The sequence below is a fragment of the Apus apus genome, chromosome 13 (assembly GCF_020740795.1).
Source record: "Apus apus isolate bApuApu2 chromosome 13, bApuApu2.pri.cur, whole genome shotgun sequence".
Classification (NCBI taxonomy): domain Eukaryota; kingdom Metazoa; phylum Chordata; class Aves; order Apodiformes; family Apodidae; genus Apus; species Apus apus.
The window spans coordinates 9,843,800-9,864,008 of record NC_067294.1 but is presented as its reverse complement, the minus strand read 5'-3'; the positions used below and the strand labels follow the sequence as shown (position 1 = coordinate 9,864,008).

The following is a 20,209-nucleotide window of genomic DNA, read 5'->3' as shown; positions in this document are numbered from 1 at the left end:
AGAAAAGGAAAGTGTTGGAGCAAAGTGCTTTCCAGTCTGTTACTATCACTTCTGTGAAGAAAAGGGCAGGGCAGCAAAACAGGACTTCAGCACTGCAGACCTAGAAAGATGCTGATTAATTTTGAAGCCATCTTGGACAACTGCTCGTGATAACTTTTTTTTTCTTTTGGTATAAAATCTTTAGCTTCTTTGGTCACTTAGTCATTCGTGTGTTGGAAGCATACTGAATTTTTGAATCACTGGAAACAAATGATGTAAAATTTGACCTTTGATGTCTTTCTATTTTTTCTTGATTATGCAAATTGTATGCCTGACTCAAAGCAGAAATAAGGAGTTTTGCTCATTGTATATTTGTTTTCATGCATATATAAAAATATCTATAAAGTACCCTTGATGATGCAATCATGTACTGGACAAGGCTATTTTGTTACTGGAATCTTCTTAGATTCGTGTTTAGGAAATAATTGAAAGCTGTCTTTGCTGCAGCAACATAATGGAGTAATTTGATACAACTATCCCTTTCATTTAATATTTATGTTTTGCTGCTTAAATCATTAACAAGTGTTGTTGCAATCTAGTGAAAATTAGTTTCTTTAGAAGGCAAGATGTAAACTGGCAACTGCAAATATTTGGGGATCGCTTTCTTTTTTCTCAAAGGTTGTCTTTACTCCAAAGCTCAGTGAAACACAGAAGTTTGTGTTTTGATGGACATCTTAGGGCAACCAAGTGTAAGTGCTCGTTTCCTCTTCAGAGAGAACAACATTGCATAATGTCCCTATAAGCCACTAATGTGAACTGCTGCTCACTTCAAGTATTTCTGCCCATGGCCCTTAGGTGTTTTTGATGACATGGGCATTCCAAATGGTGCAGATAAAAGGAAAAATACTGTGGCGATCTGTTTGATAATCTTGCAATTTGAAGATTGCTTGCTTGGTCTTGAGAGCTGCATGCAAAACGTTGTGCTTTTTGTTCTAAGTGTTTTTCATTTGGAATTCTGTCTCACAACATTTCACAAGTAGCGTGTGTGTAGGAATCTTGCGTTGCAGGGATGGAACTGGATGCAAGGTCAGAGAAGACTGTTACCAGATCTGTTAATGACATTATGTTTTGATATTGTGCTTTAGCCACTGGGCAGGCTTCCCCTTCAAAGATCTTTTGAAAAGAGAAAAGCCATTGTTCTTTGTGCGTTCATTTGAAAAGGAAATGATCTCCAAATGAAAAAATGGTTCCTGAAGAAAAAAAAAAAAGTATTTTGGATATAACAGCTTTCCCTGAGAATTCATAAATGAACATGTTTTCACTGTGACTATTGAATCTTACAAAGTTACTGATTTTTAAAAAATAATTCTTTCTACTTCTCTCCCAGCAGCACTGACAAGCTAAGTGCTCAGTAATCGCATTTTACTGCAGCATTGCCCTCAGGATTGTTTTGGCTTTCCTTGTGCTGTGTACTTGCACTTCCTCATGAGAGTGGAACATCCTGCCTGTTATGCAATGCATAAATCTTGCTTTGATAGGCATTTCCAGGTTTCCAGATCTCATCTTCAAATGTGGGATGGTGTTTTTTTAAATTGATCTTTGAAGCACAAGCAAATTAAGCAGTAGTGTTCAGCTTTCTGTAAAAATGCTTAAAAATAATTTGTGTTTCTTCCTGGAATCAGGCTGGAAAATAACTGCCCGTTTCAAAGAATTTTGTACATGAGAACAGTTCATTATATTCACTTGTTCAAAATGTTTTTTCCTTTCTTCTCCAGTGGCTGGTTTCCAGGTATATAAGCCCTTCCAAATCCATTGGGGGTCTGTGCCAGAGAGGCTTTCTCTTCCCCCAGGCAGATATGGAATGTTTGAGAACATACATACGTGATTACAGAATGTGTTTTAATTCTGAGCTATACATCATGATTTGTTTGCCCATACAAATGGGTTGATTTAATAAGTGTGTTAAACAAATTCACAGGAAACTGGAATTGAAAAAGAACCTCTTGAAAGCATTTGCCGATCCTTCCTCTTGAAGGAATTTTGCAGAAAAATTTCCTTACCATGCCTCTCCATTTTAGTATTTGTTCTTTGTTTTTGAGGAACCTTTTACATAAATCACAATGGCTGGTTGCCTAAATGAGGTTACTTGCTTTGCAGAACTTTACTTTCCATTCTAACAACAGCAATTATTTAAAGACATTTCAAACTGTCTTTTTAAAATAGAAGAAATACTTAAAGTTGGATTTTTAAATTCCTCTTCCCCCATTTTTCTAGATCAGCTGTGTAGTAATTAGTGTTTTGTGAGCTGTTCCCCACAGCTACTGATCTGTGGAATTAGAAGCACCCTAATGTGGTATGACATGCACAAGTTAAGTACTGTGGAAGTTAACACTGTTCTTGTTTTATAAACTTACTACTGACGTTAATACTTTGGCTTTGGCCCTCCTGTGTGTTTTTGACCTCGGGGTTTCTTTTTAAAGAGAGCTTTTGTTAGAAGCTATTTGAATTATGTTTGTATTTTCCTAAGATTAAAAGGAGTACTTTTATTAAGCATTTTGCTTTGAAAATTGCATACTTAGCAGCCCAGCACAAAGACTGAGAACACAAGGTATTGTGGAAAATAATTTCTAGAAGGTACATGAAAAACTTAACTGTGTGGCTAAAATAGAATGAGACATGTTACTGGAAATTTTTATAAAGGTCTGTAATTTCTAACACTTAAAAAAAAAGTTCAAGTTTGACCAAACAAGAAGAGCTCCCTCCCAAAAAAAGTTCTACTTATGCGTCACTTAACTTTTCCAGCTTTTTCTTATTGTTCCCTGGTGAAGCTATAAAAGATGATCAGGGCAGCACACAGCAACATCCTTTCAGGAAAAACCTGTTTATTCAAAGCCTTTAATTCACTGGATACTGGACAGGGAGCTGGAATACAGCATTTGCAGGGTGGTGGGAAGGAGGAGAAGCTTACCCAGCAGCATAATCAAGCCCAAATTTGCTTCGCAATTAAAAGAAAATGTGGAACTTGTATTTAGTACCTACATCTTGCCTCTCCCTGCACACTTTACACAAGGCTTTTTAATTGTGGGAAATATGTACAAGGTTTCAGCAAGTTTCGGGCTTCCATGCTCTAATGAGGGTAGTAAATGTAGTGGTGAGTTTTCTAAGTTTCACAAGTAATTCTGGTTTGACAAAGATTTAAATACATAAAATAAGCTCCAGCTTCACAGCTACTTCTACTCCATAAATAATGATTACTCACCTTCAATAAACTGCTTAACGCAATAGCATACTTTGCATTATTATTAATGCCTTGGTCTTCAGAAAAGTTGTGCTTTATAAGATTAGGTGCAGCTTTAGCTACCAGCAAGTGCTTACACCCTGCCAGGCTTTACTACTTGTACAGTTTGGTATTTTAGCACTGGGAGGCCCATCATGGGAAGCTCAGGTTCTGGAATCGTAATTGTTCAGGTCATGATAATGCTATTGGTGCTGGTTTAATATAGTGAGTCTGCACTTTAATAGTTGTTATATGTACATTTTTCTGATGCTCAAGAGAATTTAGGTACAGGATTTATAAGTGCAAAATATCATCTTCCTGTGCGTGACAAATTCACCTTTAATTTCTTTGGCATAGGAGGATGTTCCACAATGTCTCATGCATGCTTAGTATCAAGTGACGTTCTTTTTGGAATCAAAATGTCTTTGGACTTTGAAAAATGAAATTTAAATAGGAATTAGAATGTAGTAATTTCCTATTTACAAGTGGCTCCATTTTAACATGAAATACTCTGTCTGGGTGCTACTGGGGAAACCATTCCAGTAACAGAGGTGAAGTGGTTTGCCCATGCTGTTTGAATCCAGTGACACCCTTGTGACATGAAGCTCTGATTTCTGCTCTCTATGCTTTTAAAATAAGATTGCATTATTATGAGTTCTTTACCTACTTAGCAATGATTTCTAGACAATAGGATAATCAGAATAATTTTATTTTTCTGCAGACAGAGCTGGCTAGTGTATAGTTCAGAACTGTCCTGTTTGCTGTTGTAGAGTGTTTCCAGTCTCGATAGCTCTTGCTTAACGAGATCTGCTAGCTGCCACCTCTTGTATATTAATATGGAAACAATACTGCTGATTCATGATTACGTTTCATGAATGCCTTTTAAAATGTTGGCTGACATTTAAAACATCGTCATGTATTAAGACTGCAGATGAATTTCTTTCTTTTTGGTTGACTTTTTTTTGTTGTTGTTGTTGCCATGTGTTCAACCTGATGCCTTTCTGCCTCTGTTCTCCTGCCCAAGGATAAATGTTTGTGCCCTTTGAGCCTTCTGATAAAGCAACATTTTAAATGCCTTAAACAAACTTATGTAAAGCCAAGTTCTTTTGATCAACCTGGGTAAATAATATCTGGCTGTAGTTAACTTATTTTGTTACTGAAGTGTACATACTCTTTATTTCAGGGTAATCATTGCCCCTATATATTTTCCCTATAAATACATGAAAAAGTATACAGTGAGCAATCCAGCTCTATGGAAAGCACTGTAACTTAGGGAATTGATCCATTAAAACATCACAATCTATTGTTATTAATTCTTTCTACATTCAGTCTCTTGGAGAAAAGCTTCCTTTTTTCCTAAGTACAGTGTGGCTTTTGTGCTCTATAACTCGTAACTAACATAACACTTACTAGTTAATGCTCAATATCTTGATTGTTACAGCTTTTTTGATGTCATGGAATAAAAAATGTATAGTTACACATTTCTTAAGCGATATGGCCACTACCACTAATCTGTCATCAGTCTTTTTTAATGGTAGCTATAAAATAATTATATATTCAGATATAATAATATTTCTCATAAAATGTGCTTGCCGTCGTGGAAGTTAAGACTGGCAAAATTTTTTCAAAGCACTCTGAAAATATCAGGCCTTTAAATTGTATAAAAATTTTAAAAAACTACGAATGGTGACTTTCTCTAGTAAAGTAGACCCTTTGCATATTAGGGCAAGTAGCCAATTAAATTAATGGGCTTCTTTTATAACAAGCACTGTGCAAACCTCTGAACCATTTGAGCATTTTGTCTGGTCTTTTGTTTAGGACATAGGTGGCTCTGACCTATTTTTGTTGGATAGATGGATACAGGTTGACTTACATACTAAGCTACTGAATGACTGCATTTCCAGACAAGTGGGCTGCTCCATTAATTTTAGGGATATATCCATGTTCAATGGACCAGTAGTGGTGGCTCTTAGCAAACCACACTGAGCACAACACTACCTTCTAGTTAACAAGCAGAGACATGGAAGAGCACACTGTTTCAAACAACCCAGGAACAAGACTGATCTTCCCAAGGGTGTTGAGGCTGGACCAATTCAGCACCATGTATTGACAACAGTGGTTAGATACACAGAGATCTTTTGTTGGAAAGACAGGCAAAAAATAGATGGTGACACATTGGCATTTTGAGGGTGGCAGTCTTCTCCATTGCTATGGCGAGTTACTGGAACCAGTGCAGAGCGTGAATATGAAAGTGGGCCATATTTTACCCAGCCCTCCTTTTTATGTGATTGCCAATAGCTGCAGGTAGGATTATGATCTTCTGTATCAGTGCACGGGGTCATGTTGTAAATGTTTGCAGTATAAGAAGCAGCTTATGGACCTTCTACTATCAAGTGACAGCTGGTTCACTCAGAAGGGGAAGACTATAAACTCCTTACCACAAAAAGCTTCCACTGGAGAATGTGGTGTCCCCACCACATAATCAGTTTAATATAATTTTAATTTTTTTTTCTCAAATGTTAAAACTCTTGCTTTCAATATTAAAAAGGTACCATCGCAGCCAAGCCCTCTGTTACTATATCTCTATGCAACATAACATTTTGGAGACAAGACTATCTTTGGGCTCACGTCCTCCAGCATGTACACAGCACAAACTAGAAATGGCTCAGCTTTGGTTTCTCTCTTCGTGTCTCTCAGACAGCTGAACTGTTAAGTGCCACAAGTTCAACAAAGACTTAGGACTAGTCAGGGTTCTGCACTTTGTGAAATCAGAATTGTGTGGTTGAACATGGGTTGGACTTGAGGTTAATTCCACAAAGAGAAACAGGATACACTATGAAATCAGAATGGAAGAAGGAGTAGCTACTGAGGGATGTCAGATTTTCAGAAAGTGCTCCCACCTGTGTTTTAGGCTATTTTTGTCATGTTGGGAGGTCTGCTGCAAATGTAGAGATTGCCTTCTAGCATCCATTCCTGAGTTTCACAGCTGTTAGATCCTAATGGATTCAAGATGCACAGACCCAAGAACTTTCCTGCTAAGGTATTTTAGTGTAACTAGAGTTCAAAATAGTTAGGAACTAGTAACACATAAACCAAAACAATACATAAATACTGCTATAAAAGGAAGTAACCAGTAGGAAACACGTACAAGTAAAAACCACAGAATGAAAGAACCTAGATGCTTATGATAGTTTCTGTAAGATGCTTCAATTATCTGGTAATATAAATGACTAAGGAAATAAAGATGGTGTAGAGAGAGGGCAGCACTATGCTTTTTATACCAAATTTGATTTGGGGTTAGACTAATAAAGCAAATGTCTCCAAACCCTGATCTTTCTAATGCTATTTGAAATGCAGCACATCCGGATAGAAATACTTCACCTGTTCTGTGTCAGTAATACACTACTCTGAAGAGAGGAATAATCTCAGAAAATTTCATTGAAAAATGGTATTTTTTGGCAGCCAGAATGTAATTTATGAACTTTGAAATGAATCAGACTCTATGACCTAATGGATTCCTACTCTTAAAACAGTATTTAGGTAAAGTCCAAGATGACTGATTGTTGTCTCAATACTGTGTTAGCATTTCATTCCTGGAAGGTAAAGGACATTATAACTTGAAACAACAGTCTTTGTGCAATGCTATTCTTTTAGTTCACCACTGGTTTTAAAAATCATCAAAGCTGGGTCTGTGTGCTTTGGAGACATTTCAGCTTCACAGCTAGAGTTAGGAACAAAAAGATATTCACTGCTGTAATAACGATAGTTGGTAGTGAAGCAGTTTAGAGAAAATGTCTCTTGAATTTCTCACATTTTGCTTTCTTATTTGAACAGATATTTTCCATGCTTGATCTCAGTTTGGCTGTGAGGCTCTTAGAACAAGAATGAAATAAAATCTTTAGAACTGATGTTACAGTTTTTCTTGGACACAGAAAATTAAATTCAAGGTGGATTAATGAAATTGTAGAAAATTTTATCCAGGTGTTTCTACAAATGTCCAAATGTGTAAATACCCAGGTAACATGTGTAAGTGAATAATTTTGGGAATGAGAGGGATTTTTTTATCTCCATTAGTGACTTTTTGTGATACTGTAAAGATTACAAAGTTTATATGTAATTTCATTTATTCTAAATATGCTAATTAAAACAATGCAGTGCCAGGATATTTTATGTGGTCTTACACTACTGTGGCATCAAATTTGTAAGATGTGGAATGTATTGTTTTAGTTGGGGAAGTCTGTGACAACTGCTGAAGTGTAGTTCAAATGGCTTGAGATAATGAAACAGTAGGGTCCATGAAACATCCTGCCTCCCATTTGTTGAGTCCTCTTTCAGTTCTAGGAATGTTTGGAATACCAAATTTGTGAATTCAGGGAATTAAAACTCAGAGCTAAATTGTCTGTCCCCTAGTGAATGAGGCTATTTGGAACACTACTGCTTGTATGGGACACTTCATGTATGGGATAATAATGCAGAATTTGAACTGACTGTGCAGAATTAAATTATTTGTTAGCATAGCAGTTCAGGTGAAGGGAATTCTGTGTGTTTCTGGAACTTAGATTTTTGTAAATTTGGGCTGAAATAACTTATTTATTATTTCTTTGTGCAGTTCTGTTACCTGGGATATGATCTCTACTTCCTAACTATGAAATGATTTTAAACAAAATTTAACTGTGTAGCAAGGAGTACAAACTAAGTATTGGAGTTCTCAAATTATTGTTTATGATACATTTAGATTAATCTTTAAGAGTATTCTAATGTTTAATATCAGACTGACTTTCGTGGTGTGTTTTTGTTTAATTATAGCAACTAGAACAAAGCTGAAGCTTTTCTGATGGTCATTTTTCTCAGCTGGTCTAGCTCAACACTGCATGTTGCTTCAAGTGGCTTTGTTTGTATTTGTTTGCAGGATCGAACAAGGACTTTTGACATGCATTCACTGGAGAACTCCCTAATTGACATAATGAGAGCTGAAAATGACTCACTGAAAGGTAAATTTAGAAAGAGACTAATTGGGAAGATGTGCTTACTTAGAGTAAGAAACCTCAGTTTTGGTTAGGAAAAGTGATGTGACATTGTGCACCTATTGCATGTGGGTCAGCTCGGGTGGGCCTCCTGTTACTCAGTTGTCTCTAGATGAAGCTGTTGCAATACATGAGCACTTGAGTGTCTTTTGTTTTAATACAAAGCAATGCGAAACACAAACATAAGCTGATCTTTTGTGTAAGTTGCCAGTGCTGTTTTTAATAGATACAATGTGTCCACCCTGTAAAAATGATCAATTTCAGGAATCTTGTGCAGATCAATAAGACGTAACTTTTTGCTTAATAGTTTTCCTGCTGAACTCATAATTCTTTCTGTCTTGGGGAAGAATGATGTTTGTCTATATCATTTTGACAAGAACATTGAGTATTGAATCACCTTTTTTTTTAATTTTACCTCTGTTTTTCTTGCTGCCTTGAATTGCAGAATTCTTTGAATCATTGGGAAAGAAAAACAGGGGGTTGAACTGATTTGCAGTTGGGATTTATCTTTTCTTCTTTTTTTTTTTTTTGGCAAATGAAATCTTGCTTTGAAAATACCTCAACTTACAAAGTATTCAAAGCATTGTTTACATATTTTATCTAAACTTGAATAGAAAATTGCCTATGGTATTACAATTCAGAAGTCTAGTTTGTTATTCTTGTTCTGCCTAATGAGTAGTCTATTTCAGTTTGAGGGTTACTTGTATAAGTGAAAGCAATCAAACTCTTACTTACGTTTGTTATCTAAGCACTCAGTTTTGTTACCAGACAAAAGACAACTAAATAAATAAGCCTGCATTTCTGGTTTCTGAAAGCAAATTTATTTCAATATCACAGTTTGTGGCGTTAAGGAAACCTGACCTGTCTTAATAGTGATTCTTGCTCAGAAAACCAAACTTTGATAACCTGGCAAAAACTTGCATTTGCTGCATTCACAGCTGTCTGAGATGCAGCTTGAGTTTCAGATCCCCAGCACTGTGCAGCAATTCAGGGTGATGAGAAACACCAAGAAATTCACTTCCCTATTGAAATGACAAGGAGAGCTTGTTGTAGCTAAAAAGTAATGTGAAATTAATTTAAAAAACCAAAACACATTCCCTCCTTACATGGTGGGGGCCAGGCTTTTATTAATGATAAGAATTAATAGCTTTCATTTGTTTTGTATGCTGTCTGGCAAGATCCTATGCCCCAGCATTGTATACTGACCCATGGATCAGGCACCTATCCTTGACTGCAGCACCCGGGATTTGCCCTGAGACCTTCTTTTTATTCAACTGGCAGGCAGACCCAGCCCAGGTTTTAGCTGCTGAAATCTAGCAAGATAATCCAAAGTGACATGGCTGTAGAACAAATAAAATTTCCCTTTAAATTTTAACTTGAATGGAGTCAGGTTAACATATATTTATATTCAGCAACTAAACAAGGGTAGTTCTATATGATTTTTAGTTTAAATGCATTAAAAAGGTTCTTTGCAATTGAAATGTGATTATTTTTTTTTTAGTCCTTACCATGTTTTAAGGATGATGGAGTAACTGTATCAGTAAAGAATACAGATAGTTCTGATATGTTAATTCCTGCTTGAGCTTGAGTGTTAGTCCCTTCTGCAGTCATCTGTGGTTTATCTAGGTTTTTGTGTGCATTGTATCATACTGATTGGAACACAGTAATATCAGTCAGAAATTGTTCTGGGAATTATTTCTTAAGTTCTTTATAAATTGTTCTGTTTACTGGTTACTAGTTATAAAACTATAAAGAAAAAGCCTCAAAGCTGAGATGAAGAAGTTAAGTGATCCTATGTGAAATACTTTGTTGTGAAGTCTCATTTTTCAAGGATTTCCTCGCAGAAAATTCAACTGTGCTTATAGTGAAATATGCAGTACACTGAATTTGACTGCTGCTTATCTAGCATGGCAGACTTAATACAGTAACTTACTTGTTGTAATATGCTTAGGGATGGATCTTTATTCAAACTAGCATCTCTTGTGTTGTGCTAATGCTGCAGTGATCGTCTGTAAGTAGGGCAGGATTTGTAAGGAGAGGAAATACCTTTATTTAAACCAACTGATACAGATGAAAAAAAGAAAAAAAAGGAGCTTGCTGGTACAAAGCATAGAAGGGCTGAAGAAGGGCTCATGTGATCTCGAGCCTTTTGTGTTGGTTTTTTTTTTCCCATCTGTATCAGTTGGTGTATGATTATGCCTTAACACAGATTCTGTTTTCTCCTGTTTTCACTTTTCTCTTCTTTTCTCACTTAAACAGTTGGAAAAGAATCTTTAAAAACCTTGGATCTAGAAATCTTATAAGATGAGAAATTACAGTGTCAGTTCAAATCTTGCTGTTTCAAACACCTACAGTTAAATAAGCAGTTCCATAAGATTTATTTTTTGTTTGTTTTGCATTTTAAATGGATTACTCAATGCATACAGTGCTTTTAAACTGAAGTGGGATACTCTCAGAAAGGAAAAGCTTCTGGGTTTGAGACATTAAAAATAGCCTGAGCAGGACACTAATGAAACACTAGAGAGCAATCTCAGAATGGCATGGAAATAATTTAGATGATCTAATAGGTCTCACTGCTATCTTGTGAGTATTTGAGAGGCTTTAATATTGACTCAACATGAGTTTAGTATATAGCAGGAACACCATCCCTTTTCATAGTTTAATGGACCTCGAGAAAAAGAGGTAGTGTGTTAAAATATACCTTCAAAACAACTTAAAATAATATGGACATGATAATAGATACCAGTCACAGTTTGGAACCCAGTGTCTCTTGGAAATAATGTCTGTCTTTAAATGGTATGTTCAGAGCAGCAGGTTTTTGATCCTGCAATAAAATTATAAGTAGGGATTCTTCAAAATGTTACAAAATCCATTCTCAGTGTGTACTGCTTGACTGGGGTGATTAGCTGTTCTAGCCTTGGATTTGTTTAGGAGTGTAACAGTTATGTTCTTGAGTTGTCTTGCTGTATGAAATAGTGTTTCCTGCTTGAGGTTCAAAGTAGATCTTAAGTATCATTGATTCGGTACATTCAATATTACGCTTAATGCTTTTGATTGGCATTTCCCCCCCTCTTTTAAGGTATATTTTTATCCCTGCTCAAATCCTCTTCCTTTGCTGAGCAGCTGCCATTTCAATATGTTATTTTTATCCATGCGAGCGAGTGTGCTGCACGCTGTGGAGCCAATGACAGCCTGCAAAGCCTTTCCCTAGAGACTAATTGCATCTTCTTTACAATGTGTTCGGCCTTCGTGAGCTGAGCCTGAGATCCAGAGACTGATTTTTGAATCTGGGTCTTCCAGATGGCAATTTGAGCTTTACTGTAATAGTAGTAGATTGACTAAATATTTCCTTGTTAAGTGACACTGAAATGTCTTTAAATACTTTATAGCCACAGACTGTTTTATTACTGAAATATCCTATGGTTCAGTTTGGGATATAAGGTTATTGCCTGGAAATCATGCAAGGTGAAATGGATTAAAGAAGTAGGCCAGAACATCTGCTTCTAGCACTGCAAAAAACTCCTGTAGAACTTGGATGTGCATAGCTCAGTATCTGCACAAAATGCTGTGAGTGTGAAGTAAAGACTAAAGACTAAACATATCTACACACACACAAAAAGGGAAGGTTTTAGAAGTAGCATGAAGTCAGAGTATACATATAGACACCAGGAGAGAGAGTCAAGTAGCACCTCTAAATGTCAGAGATGAGAAAGCCAAAATGATGAGAACTGGCACCATTCAGGAGTTCTCTGAGAAAGTGGATGCTTCTTGACTGTATTTTTAAAGCAATCATCAGCCTTTTAATATTGATCTGAAAAACTACTTCAGATCTGAAAAAAGTAGGTAATTCTTGTAAAGCCTTCTTTGGTGAATGGTGTTGAAGTATTTTTGACAGCATTTTCTGAATATCAGATAAGAAACTGAACGAGTTGTTTCTTTTCTAGCTGTAGGGATTATGCAACATGTTCATATTAATTGAGTAGAATGGGCCTGTATGATCCAGAAAATTAATGAGGATCTGTTAAGAATCAGTCCCAATTTTTGCCAAGGGCTAAATAAAATAACAAAGGCTATGATTCTTTTTGATTAAGTAGTCCTTTGTATATGCACAGGATAAAATCTGGGCTATTTTAAAATGAAAAATAATAGACGTTGAGGTTTTTCTTAAATTTTAAAACCATCTTTGTTTTCATAGGAGTGAGGAATGCTTGAGCTTGGTGGCTTAGATCAACCTTTCTTCCCTGCTTCTGTTCTGTGAGAAGAGGCAGATGATCTAGTTGTTGAGTGCTGAGAGTCACAGGCCTCTGGCCAACGTGTCTGTCTGTACTGGCACTGCAGTCGCCTTCAATCCTCTGCTGCCTGTTCAACTTCTGAGAGCAACATCAGTGATTGATCTCCCTTGTCTGCCTTGTCTCAGAACAATCTTACCTAGGAATTACTCTTTTGCAATTTTTTTATTGTATCTAACTTAGGATAAAATGCAGAAAACTTTTCCCTTCTACTGCATCAGGCTGTTGACAATTTTTTGCAGCCGATGAATGTTTTCTGCTCAGGGTCTCCTTGCATTGTATCTCCTGGGAAAGGCTAACAGGATTTACAGACTTGAGTGCAGATTAATTAAGAGTAAAACAAATTGTTTTATTACCTGAAAAGATTGCTGAACTGAGTCTAACAGCAATAAACTACAACCTGTGCTTGTGGAAATGTGATGGGGCAAATGGTTTGGAATCAGCAGCTTCCATTCCTGTTGCAGTCCTCTATTTTTTGGGTTAGAAGTGTGGTAACTTCTATTACCCAGTAAGGGCATGCTCCTTGCTTTCTAAATGCAACCATTATCTGTCATTTTTGGGGCAATATTCAATATTTTAATTTTTTTAGTCTTTGGTATTCTCATATCAAGACAGGCTGAGGGAACTGGGGCTGTTCAGACTCCTGGGGGACCTTACAGTGACCTTCCAATACCTTAAAGGGGCCTATGAGAAGGCTGGAGAAGACCTGTTCACAAGGGCATGTCATGCTAGGACAAGGGGTCATGGTTTCAAGATAGAGAAGGGTAGATTTAGGTTGGACATAAGGAAAGAGTTCTTGAATATGAGGGTAGTGGTCACTGGAACAGGTTGTCTAGGCAGGTGGTGTAGGCCTCATCCCTGGAGACATTCAAGGTCAGGCTTGATGGGGCTCTGAGCAATCTGTTTCAGGGTGAGATGTGCGATTCTGTGATTCTATCTATGCCCCTGCTTATTGTAAGGGGGTTGGACTAGATTGTCTTTATATGTCCTTTCCAACCCAAGACATTTTTATGCTTTTTTTTCCCCAGTTCCTCTCTTGGCAATTGAAGTGTTTGTTGATATATCCCTAACTTTCCAGTGTTTGGGGTTTACCAGAGCCTTTACTTAGAAACAGCCAACCATCTAGTAAGAAAATGAAATCCCCAGGGCAACAGGAGTGAACAGGAATCTGCTGTTAATAAATCCTGAAATCAGACCAGAGGCTGGATTCTAGCCTTGCCTAGAAGTAATCACAACCATACAGCACGTATGGTTTGGCTATTATCTAATGCACTTCCAGCTTTCTCATTTAAATTGACGTTTGGTTTTGTGGCTTGAACCAAGCGCTTCTTCGTCAGACGTGCCTGATGTGACGAGGCTTAGAAGGGCAAAAACTTGATTTGGAAAGAAAAAAAAAAAAAAAAAAAATCATGCCTTTAAACCTGCAAAAACGCCAGGGCTCGAGCAGAGATGACAAGGCAGCCAGAGGCTGAAACGAGCCGCCCACCAGCCCGCGGTTCCCGGGGCTGCCCAACCTCCCCGGGCGGCCCGGCCCGCAGGCCCCCGGGGGCGGCCCGCGGAAACGCGGGTTCGCGGCCCGCGGAAACCCCGCAGCTCGGAAGTCCTCGCTCCCCGCACGGCCGGGCTCGGGGCTGGGAGCAGCGGCTGCAGAAACCCCCCCGCGCCTGCTGCCTGCGTGGACTGTCCCGAGCGCCGTCTGGGCCGCCCCGCTCGGGCCTTGGTGAAGCGGCGCTGGCAGGTGAGGATTTCCTGAGGATTTCCCGAGGATTTCGCACCCCAGAAGGTATCTCTGTTCTGCTCGTGGGGTTGTTCATGCGCGGGCTGGGCTCGGCGCTAGGAGACCCGCACGCCTTGGTGGGGAGTTGCGGCCGAAGCTCTGCGGTGTTTTCAAGCTGCTGCGGGTTGACAAGACTTGTGTTGTAGCTGGGAAGGGGGGAGAGGGACACGGGGCAGGGAATTCCCGTCGGTGGCAGGTTCCAGGCGCTTCGCTCGGAGCGTGCGCTTCTTCGGGCTCGGATTTAAAGGTCACTGTTTGTGTTGTGCTTCCTGAATGCATGCGGGAGCCTGCAGTGTTCTGCCCGGTTCGTGGGATACCGGTGTGAAACAACAATGGAGACTTGGAACATGGCTGGGTTCTTAAAGTCACAGGCAGCCCCTCTCTCCCCCTACCCCGCCTCCGTAATTCCGGTTTCTGGTTCCTCGCCTCCAGTACCCACAGACCCCGGAGCAGGGGGAGTGCGCCGGGTGTGGGTTGTTTCTGCCGCAAGAGAAATAATATGGAACGGCTTGAGTTGGAACGGACCTTTAAAAAGGTCACCTGGTTCGACCTTTTCCCCCCCCCCCCCACGGGTGTATCCACGGTATTTTGGAGAGGGAAAGCCTTGAAATGAGACCGATTGCTGAGTTATCAGGTGATTGCTTGGTGTTGTGGCACTGTATGTCAGAACAAAAATTGGGTCAGGTTTTTAATTTATAGCCGTCTGGAATTGGCAGCATTTCGGTGGGTGTAAATGAAAAAAGAATTTGCTGTTTTGTGTGTGGACTAGAGCACGAGTTGCCCTGAGGCAAAGATAGAGTGTAATTTAGGTTAAGACTTTTGAGTGTTTTTCCTGGTTATTCCCTGGCTTCGGCACCTTAATTTTCAGTTATCAACTGCAAAAAGCCAATACCCATTCGTAGGAGCTCAGAAAACATTGTGGGTTGTATCCACGTGTGCTGATGCATATGATTTAAAAAATAAACCAGTAGTTATTGCTGTTAGTTTCACTCTATGCTATAAATTCTCTAATTATGATGAAAACTGCTAAAATGTTAGGACTGAGGTAGAATCATAGAATTCTTGTGGTTGGAAAAGTCCTTTAAGATCATCAAGACCAACCTGTGTTTTTATAGAAGTACACGTCTTCATAATAATGCAGCTGTCAAACAACTAGATGTTTTTACTTCACCACTTCAGGATTTTGAAGTAGGATACTAATTTAGCTGAGGAAGAGCAACACCTTGATTTATGCTCTCTGTCTAAAATGGAGCCATCAAGCAATAAGCTAGAGAGTATTAATGTAACTACCCTTTGAGGCCAGGAAATTCCTTCCCCTGCCACCACAGAGCAGTACAAATATCCCAGGGTTTTCTGATCCTGGTCCAGCTTTGAAATCTGTGTTAGGATTCCTGTTAACTTCATTGGAATACGAGACCTTCATTTTTTTTGTTCAATCTTAAAACATTTCTTACAGGCTCCTTGCCATGCTGTCCCATCTCCAGAGTCTGTATGGAAAATTAAATGCCTCTCATACTCCTTAGAGAAGATATTTTCTAAGAATTTATATGCTGCAAATAATGTGGCAGTTAAAGATTCTTAAAACACAACAAAACATTGAAATACTGCTAAAAATTTCATGTCTAACTCTGATTCAATTTTGAAAAGTGTTGGAGCCAACAAACTTGTGCTGAATTCCATGACAGCAGCCAGCAGCCTTGCTAATCTGATTAAAACTTTTCTAAGGTTTTCTTGCTTGCTTTTTTTACATTTTTGTCTTTGTTAAATTAATTCCATCCCTTTTCATAGAAGCATTTTGAATTTTATGCCTTCTTCGATATCACTGCCCACCAAGTGGGGTTTGCTTTTTTCTTTTTTTCTTTTTTTCTTTTCTGAATTCTTGCTTTGATAATCTCTGACCATCCTGGATCATCTTCAAAGCAGCCTTTAATTTGGAGCTGTATTCCATAAACAGTGTCTGTTCCTTGTTTTAGAAGACAGAGCTCACCAGCCTCCCCTCCCAAACTACTGAAACTACCTGTCTCCTCTTATGTTCACTTTGTTCACTTTTTTTTTTTCCTTGGTGGTGGATTGTTAGCTCTTTGAGACTTTTCTTGGCCTGGTTTTGCACACTCTCTACCATCACGTTTATCAGGCTGGAAACGGCATGAAAGGAGCAGAAAGAAAAGCCTGAAGTGCTTTTCTTAAACCCAGAGATAAAGAAGAAATGGGAGATATAAGAGTGAGGATGAGTTTTGGAAAAAGATAAGGAGTTGACAGATGAGGTGTAAGGGTAAACAGGAAAGTCCTAGAGAAACACGTTTTGATAGTGGACAGTCTTTGTATATACCTGAGTGACCATACAACCCCCTGAAATCTGTTTTTGGCATAAATTAAGATATTTCGAGATGGGATTGTGATTCACATACAATTTATGTGTTCAGTGTCATTTTAATTCAGTATTAGGTAGGTTTAATTCAACTATTGATGAGTCAAATCTAAAAATAATCTTACAATAGATTTATCCATACTTGACCTAACATAATGTTTGTTGGAATGCAGATTGGGTACCTGTGATGCTAGTTTTTGGGGTTTGTTGGCTTGTTGTTGTTGGTTTTTTTTTACTATAATGTTGATAGATTTTCAGGTGAGTGGAGCAGTCAAGTACTGTCTCTAGGTATGCAAATGTCAAGTGTCTTTAGAGGTGCAGGGAATGATATTGTTTCAGCTTAACTTAGAAATCCTATTAACAAGAAATCAAGCTAAGCAGTCAGATTGGTTAAGTGTGAGAAAAGGATACATTTTCTTTGTAGAATGTGATGATAATTGTGATAGATAAAATCTATAAACCGATTTATAATACATTAATAATATCCCAGTAATTTATAGTAATGCTACAGATGAATCTTCATATTGTCCTTAGTGCACACATGATGAGGGAGATGGGATAGCTTTCTGAAGGCATTCTAAAGAACATCTCCATTGTTCATATAGTGTTGGTGTCTGGTCCTGTATACCACTTAGTATCTAGGCAAAAAGATGAAGTATTGACTCTTTTGAAATGCAGTTTTCTGTTCCTCTTCTCATTTGGATTGGGTATGGAGGAGTGTATAGTACATTTTTTCCACGTATATTACAGGAAAAATTAGTGTATTAATCTATGCTGGTTACTGTAAACATGAAAAATGGTGAAATACTCTGATGCAGAGACTTGAGTGTGCTGGATGTTGGCTTGCTTGTATTTCTGTTTCCTTATTATTTGGGAGTGAAGTAAGAGGATGCTTAAAAAGGAGCAAAGCCCTGGTTTTGCATTCCAAGCTGTCTTGTGATCATTCCTTCCATGGACAAAAATAAGTTGCTTTGAACCTATTATTGTACTTAAGGAGCTCCGGTTTAAAATCTTGCAGCATGTAAGTGTATGTCAGTATAAATCCAGCTCTTGCAAGTCACGTGCTAGAATTGCATTTCAGGTTATTCATTAGAGCGTGGGCAGAACTCAGCCTGTTCCTGCACATGAGTTGTTGGGCTGGTGCTACAGGCAGATGATCTCTCCAGGCTGAACACTGTGTGTAGAGACTCCAGGAACACAGTGTGTGTGCACCATGACAGCCAATGGGAAGCTTGTGAAGCTTTTCCACTTTTTCCATATGCTTTCATAAGTTGTTCCATAAATTCTGTAACGGGTTCAGTAAATTATTCTTGTCACACTGTCTGGCTGGTGATGTTTAGACTCTGTCATCCCATTCTTTTCTTTCCTCATGTCAGAAAGTCCATGATTAGTTTGGAATTCACTGAAGTTAGCACATTTGAAGTAACTCTTTGGCTGACAACCTGATTTGCTCTTTGCTGGCAAAGCTGTGTAATGCTTTTCCTACTCCCAGTTGCAAACTCTGCCTTTCATTTTTCATTTTTAAAGTGAATATAGTAATAGTTTAAGTGTTCAAAAGATAAGTGTTGCCAGTTACTCCATATCATAAACTGGGAAATGTATTGAGAGAAAAGATGGAATGTTTTTATAACTTGTCTATTATTCAGAAATCATACATTAATATATATCTATAAAAAAAGAGAGCTCAGTGCCACCAGCAGTAGGCTGGCTGCTTTTCTGAAATACATAATTCCAACTCATATCCAGCCTTCAGAAGAGGGTTGTGCTCCATTATTTGCTTTTTCTGCTTTTGGTTTCTTATCTCTGACCCTGTTGGGGTTCCTGGGTTTCCTGCTCTGGCAGAGGGGTTGGGTTAGATGATCTTTTGAGGTCCCTTCCAGCCCCTAAGATTCTGTGATTCTGAGAGGGAAGAGTTATATGCAGATTCTTATAATATATAAAGGTTCCACTTAAATTGGTTTGCAGTAATGAAGTGTAACCTAATTGGATTTATAGAAAAAATATTGATACATTGTAGACAAAACTGTAGCTATGCTTAGGTTTTGAAGCAGGTTTATTTAGGAGGAGGTTTCTCGTTATTCTTCTGTTTGATAGCAAAGAAAACTTCAAAGTTAGCTTTGAAGCTTCTGTATTTCTGAGAGGAGTGAGACTGAACTTGATTTGTCATCTTTCATGAGTAGCTAAGTGGTTGTTGAAGTGTTTGAAAGATCTCTAGAGGTTCATTCTCCGTGGCACTGCTTTAGTCTGGCTGACTACCTGAGAGCATCAGGAGCAAAGGAATAGTAGTAACGTGCTGGTTTTTAAAGCTCTCACACAAACCTAACTGCAGTGTTTTCATAGTTAACCTTTTTTTGTTTCCATTTCTCTTTTAGTCTTATGCTTGTATAGCATGCTGGGAACATATGTTGGGTTTTTTGTCCCATTTGGAGTTAGCTTGAACTTGCAAAAGTGGATTTGAACTGATGCTGGGCTGACTGGCTGAGCCATAAACATGCGTGCCTTCCTGCCCTGGTTTGTGCAGTGACAGTGTCCCTGGGTACCACAGCAGCTGGGTTTGTGCAGTGCATGGGAATGAAAGACACTAACGTTTTTTCCCCCCAAGGATTATTCTTTTCTGAATAAAATAAAACTTGAAGCCCATTGCGCAAGTCTTGGAAACAGTAGCTTTCACTTTCACTGTTTCTCAGCTTCTCTCCCTCCTCCCCCACCTCCCCCCCTCCACTCTGGGTTATTTGGTGTATTAAGTTGTCAACAACCAAGCTATTAGAAGTAATTATGCTGATAATCTTCTTTGTGCTGTGCAGTCAGGTTTTACCTTTTTACCATGTGAACCCAAGTTGTTCAGCAGAACCTCAGGTAAAACAGCCCTGCTGTCAGAAGAGCCAGTGCTGGAAGGCCCAAGGTTCACTTCTTTTAGAAGAAAAGACTCTGGTTTGTCTGTTGTGTTTTGTGACAGTGACCTGGAGTTTAAAATGTTTTAGTCAGACCTGTACTTGAATGCTACAGAAAACCAGAAGCCTCATTTCATTAGAGCTCTTGACAGAAAGGTGAACAGTTGTCTTCAGGCATCTGGCCTTTCTTGAAATACAGTATAATAATTGCATCTACTATCTCTTGTTTTTCAGCATTTGTTTGGATGTAAACTAGAGCTATATTTCTCATCACATGCATGTGTGGGGTTTTTTTGTTTACCTTGAGTTTGTTTAAAAATAAATTAGGAGGGAAAAGACACAGTTTGGGGCATCTGCAACTTGATTTTGCAGCATCATTGCTATCCTGGCTTTGTGCTGACTTTGACATTGCTGAAAATGTGACAAATACACATTGTGCAGATGTGTGCATAGGGATGTTTAATTGCTGGAAGATTGTCTTAGATTAAGAAAAAACTATTTAATTGTTTTTCATTCTTTGAAGTTAGGTAGCGTTTGAAATCCACGTAATAGGGCTACTTTTTAGTAGCTTAGTTTTGACAACAATTTTTTAAACAGGGATTTC

At 38.4% G+C, this 20,209-nt stretch overlaps 1 protein-coding gene across 5 annotated transcripts in view; it reads left to right on the top strand.

Annotated features, from left to right (window-relative positions):
* CPEB4 (cytoplasmic polyadenylation element binding protein 4) overlaps positions 1-20,209 on the top strand; it is a 44,265-nt gene that overhangs the window by 4,672 nt on the left and 19,384 nt on the right. For 3 of the 5 annotated variants that reach the window (XM_051630937.1, XM_051630938.1, XM_051630941.1), the window contains exon 2: positions 8,166-8,247. In XM_051630937.1, the coding sequence (XP_051486897.1) occupies positions 8,166-8,247 (82 nt within the window). Of the gene's footprint in view, positions 1-8,165; positions 8,248-14,003; positions 14,353-20,209 lie in introns of those variants that run through there. The other 2 variants (XM_051630940.1, XM_051630939.1) reach the window with 1 other exon arrangement.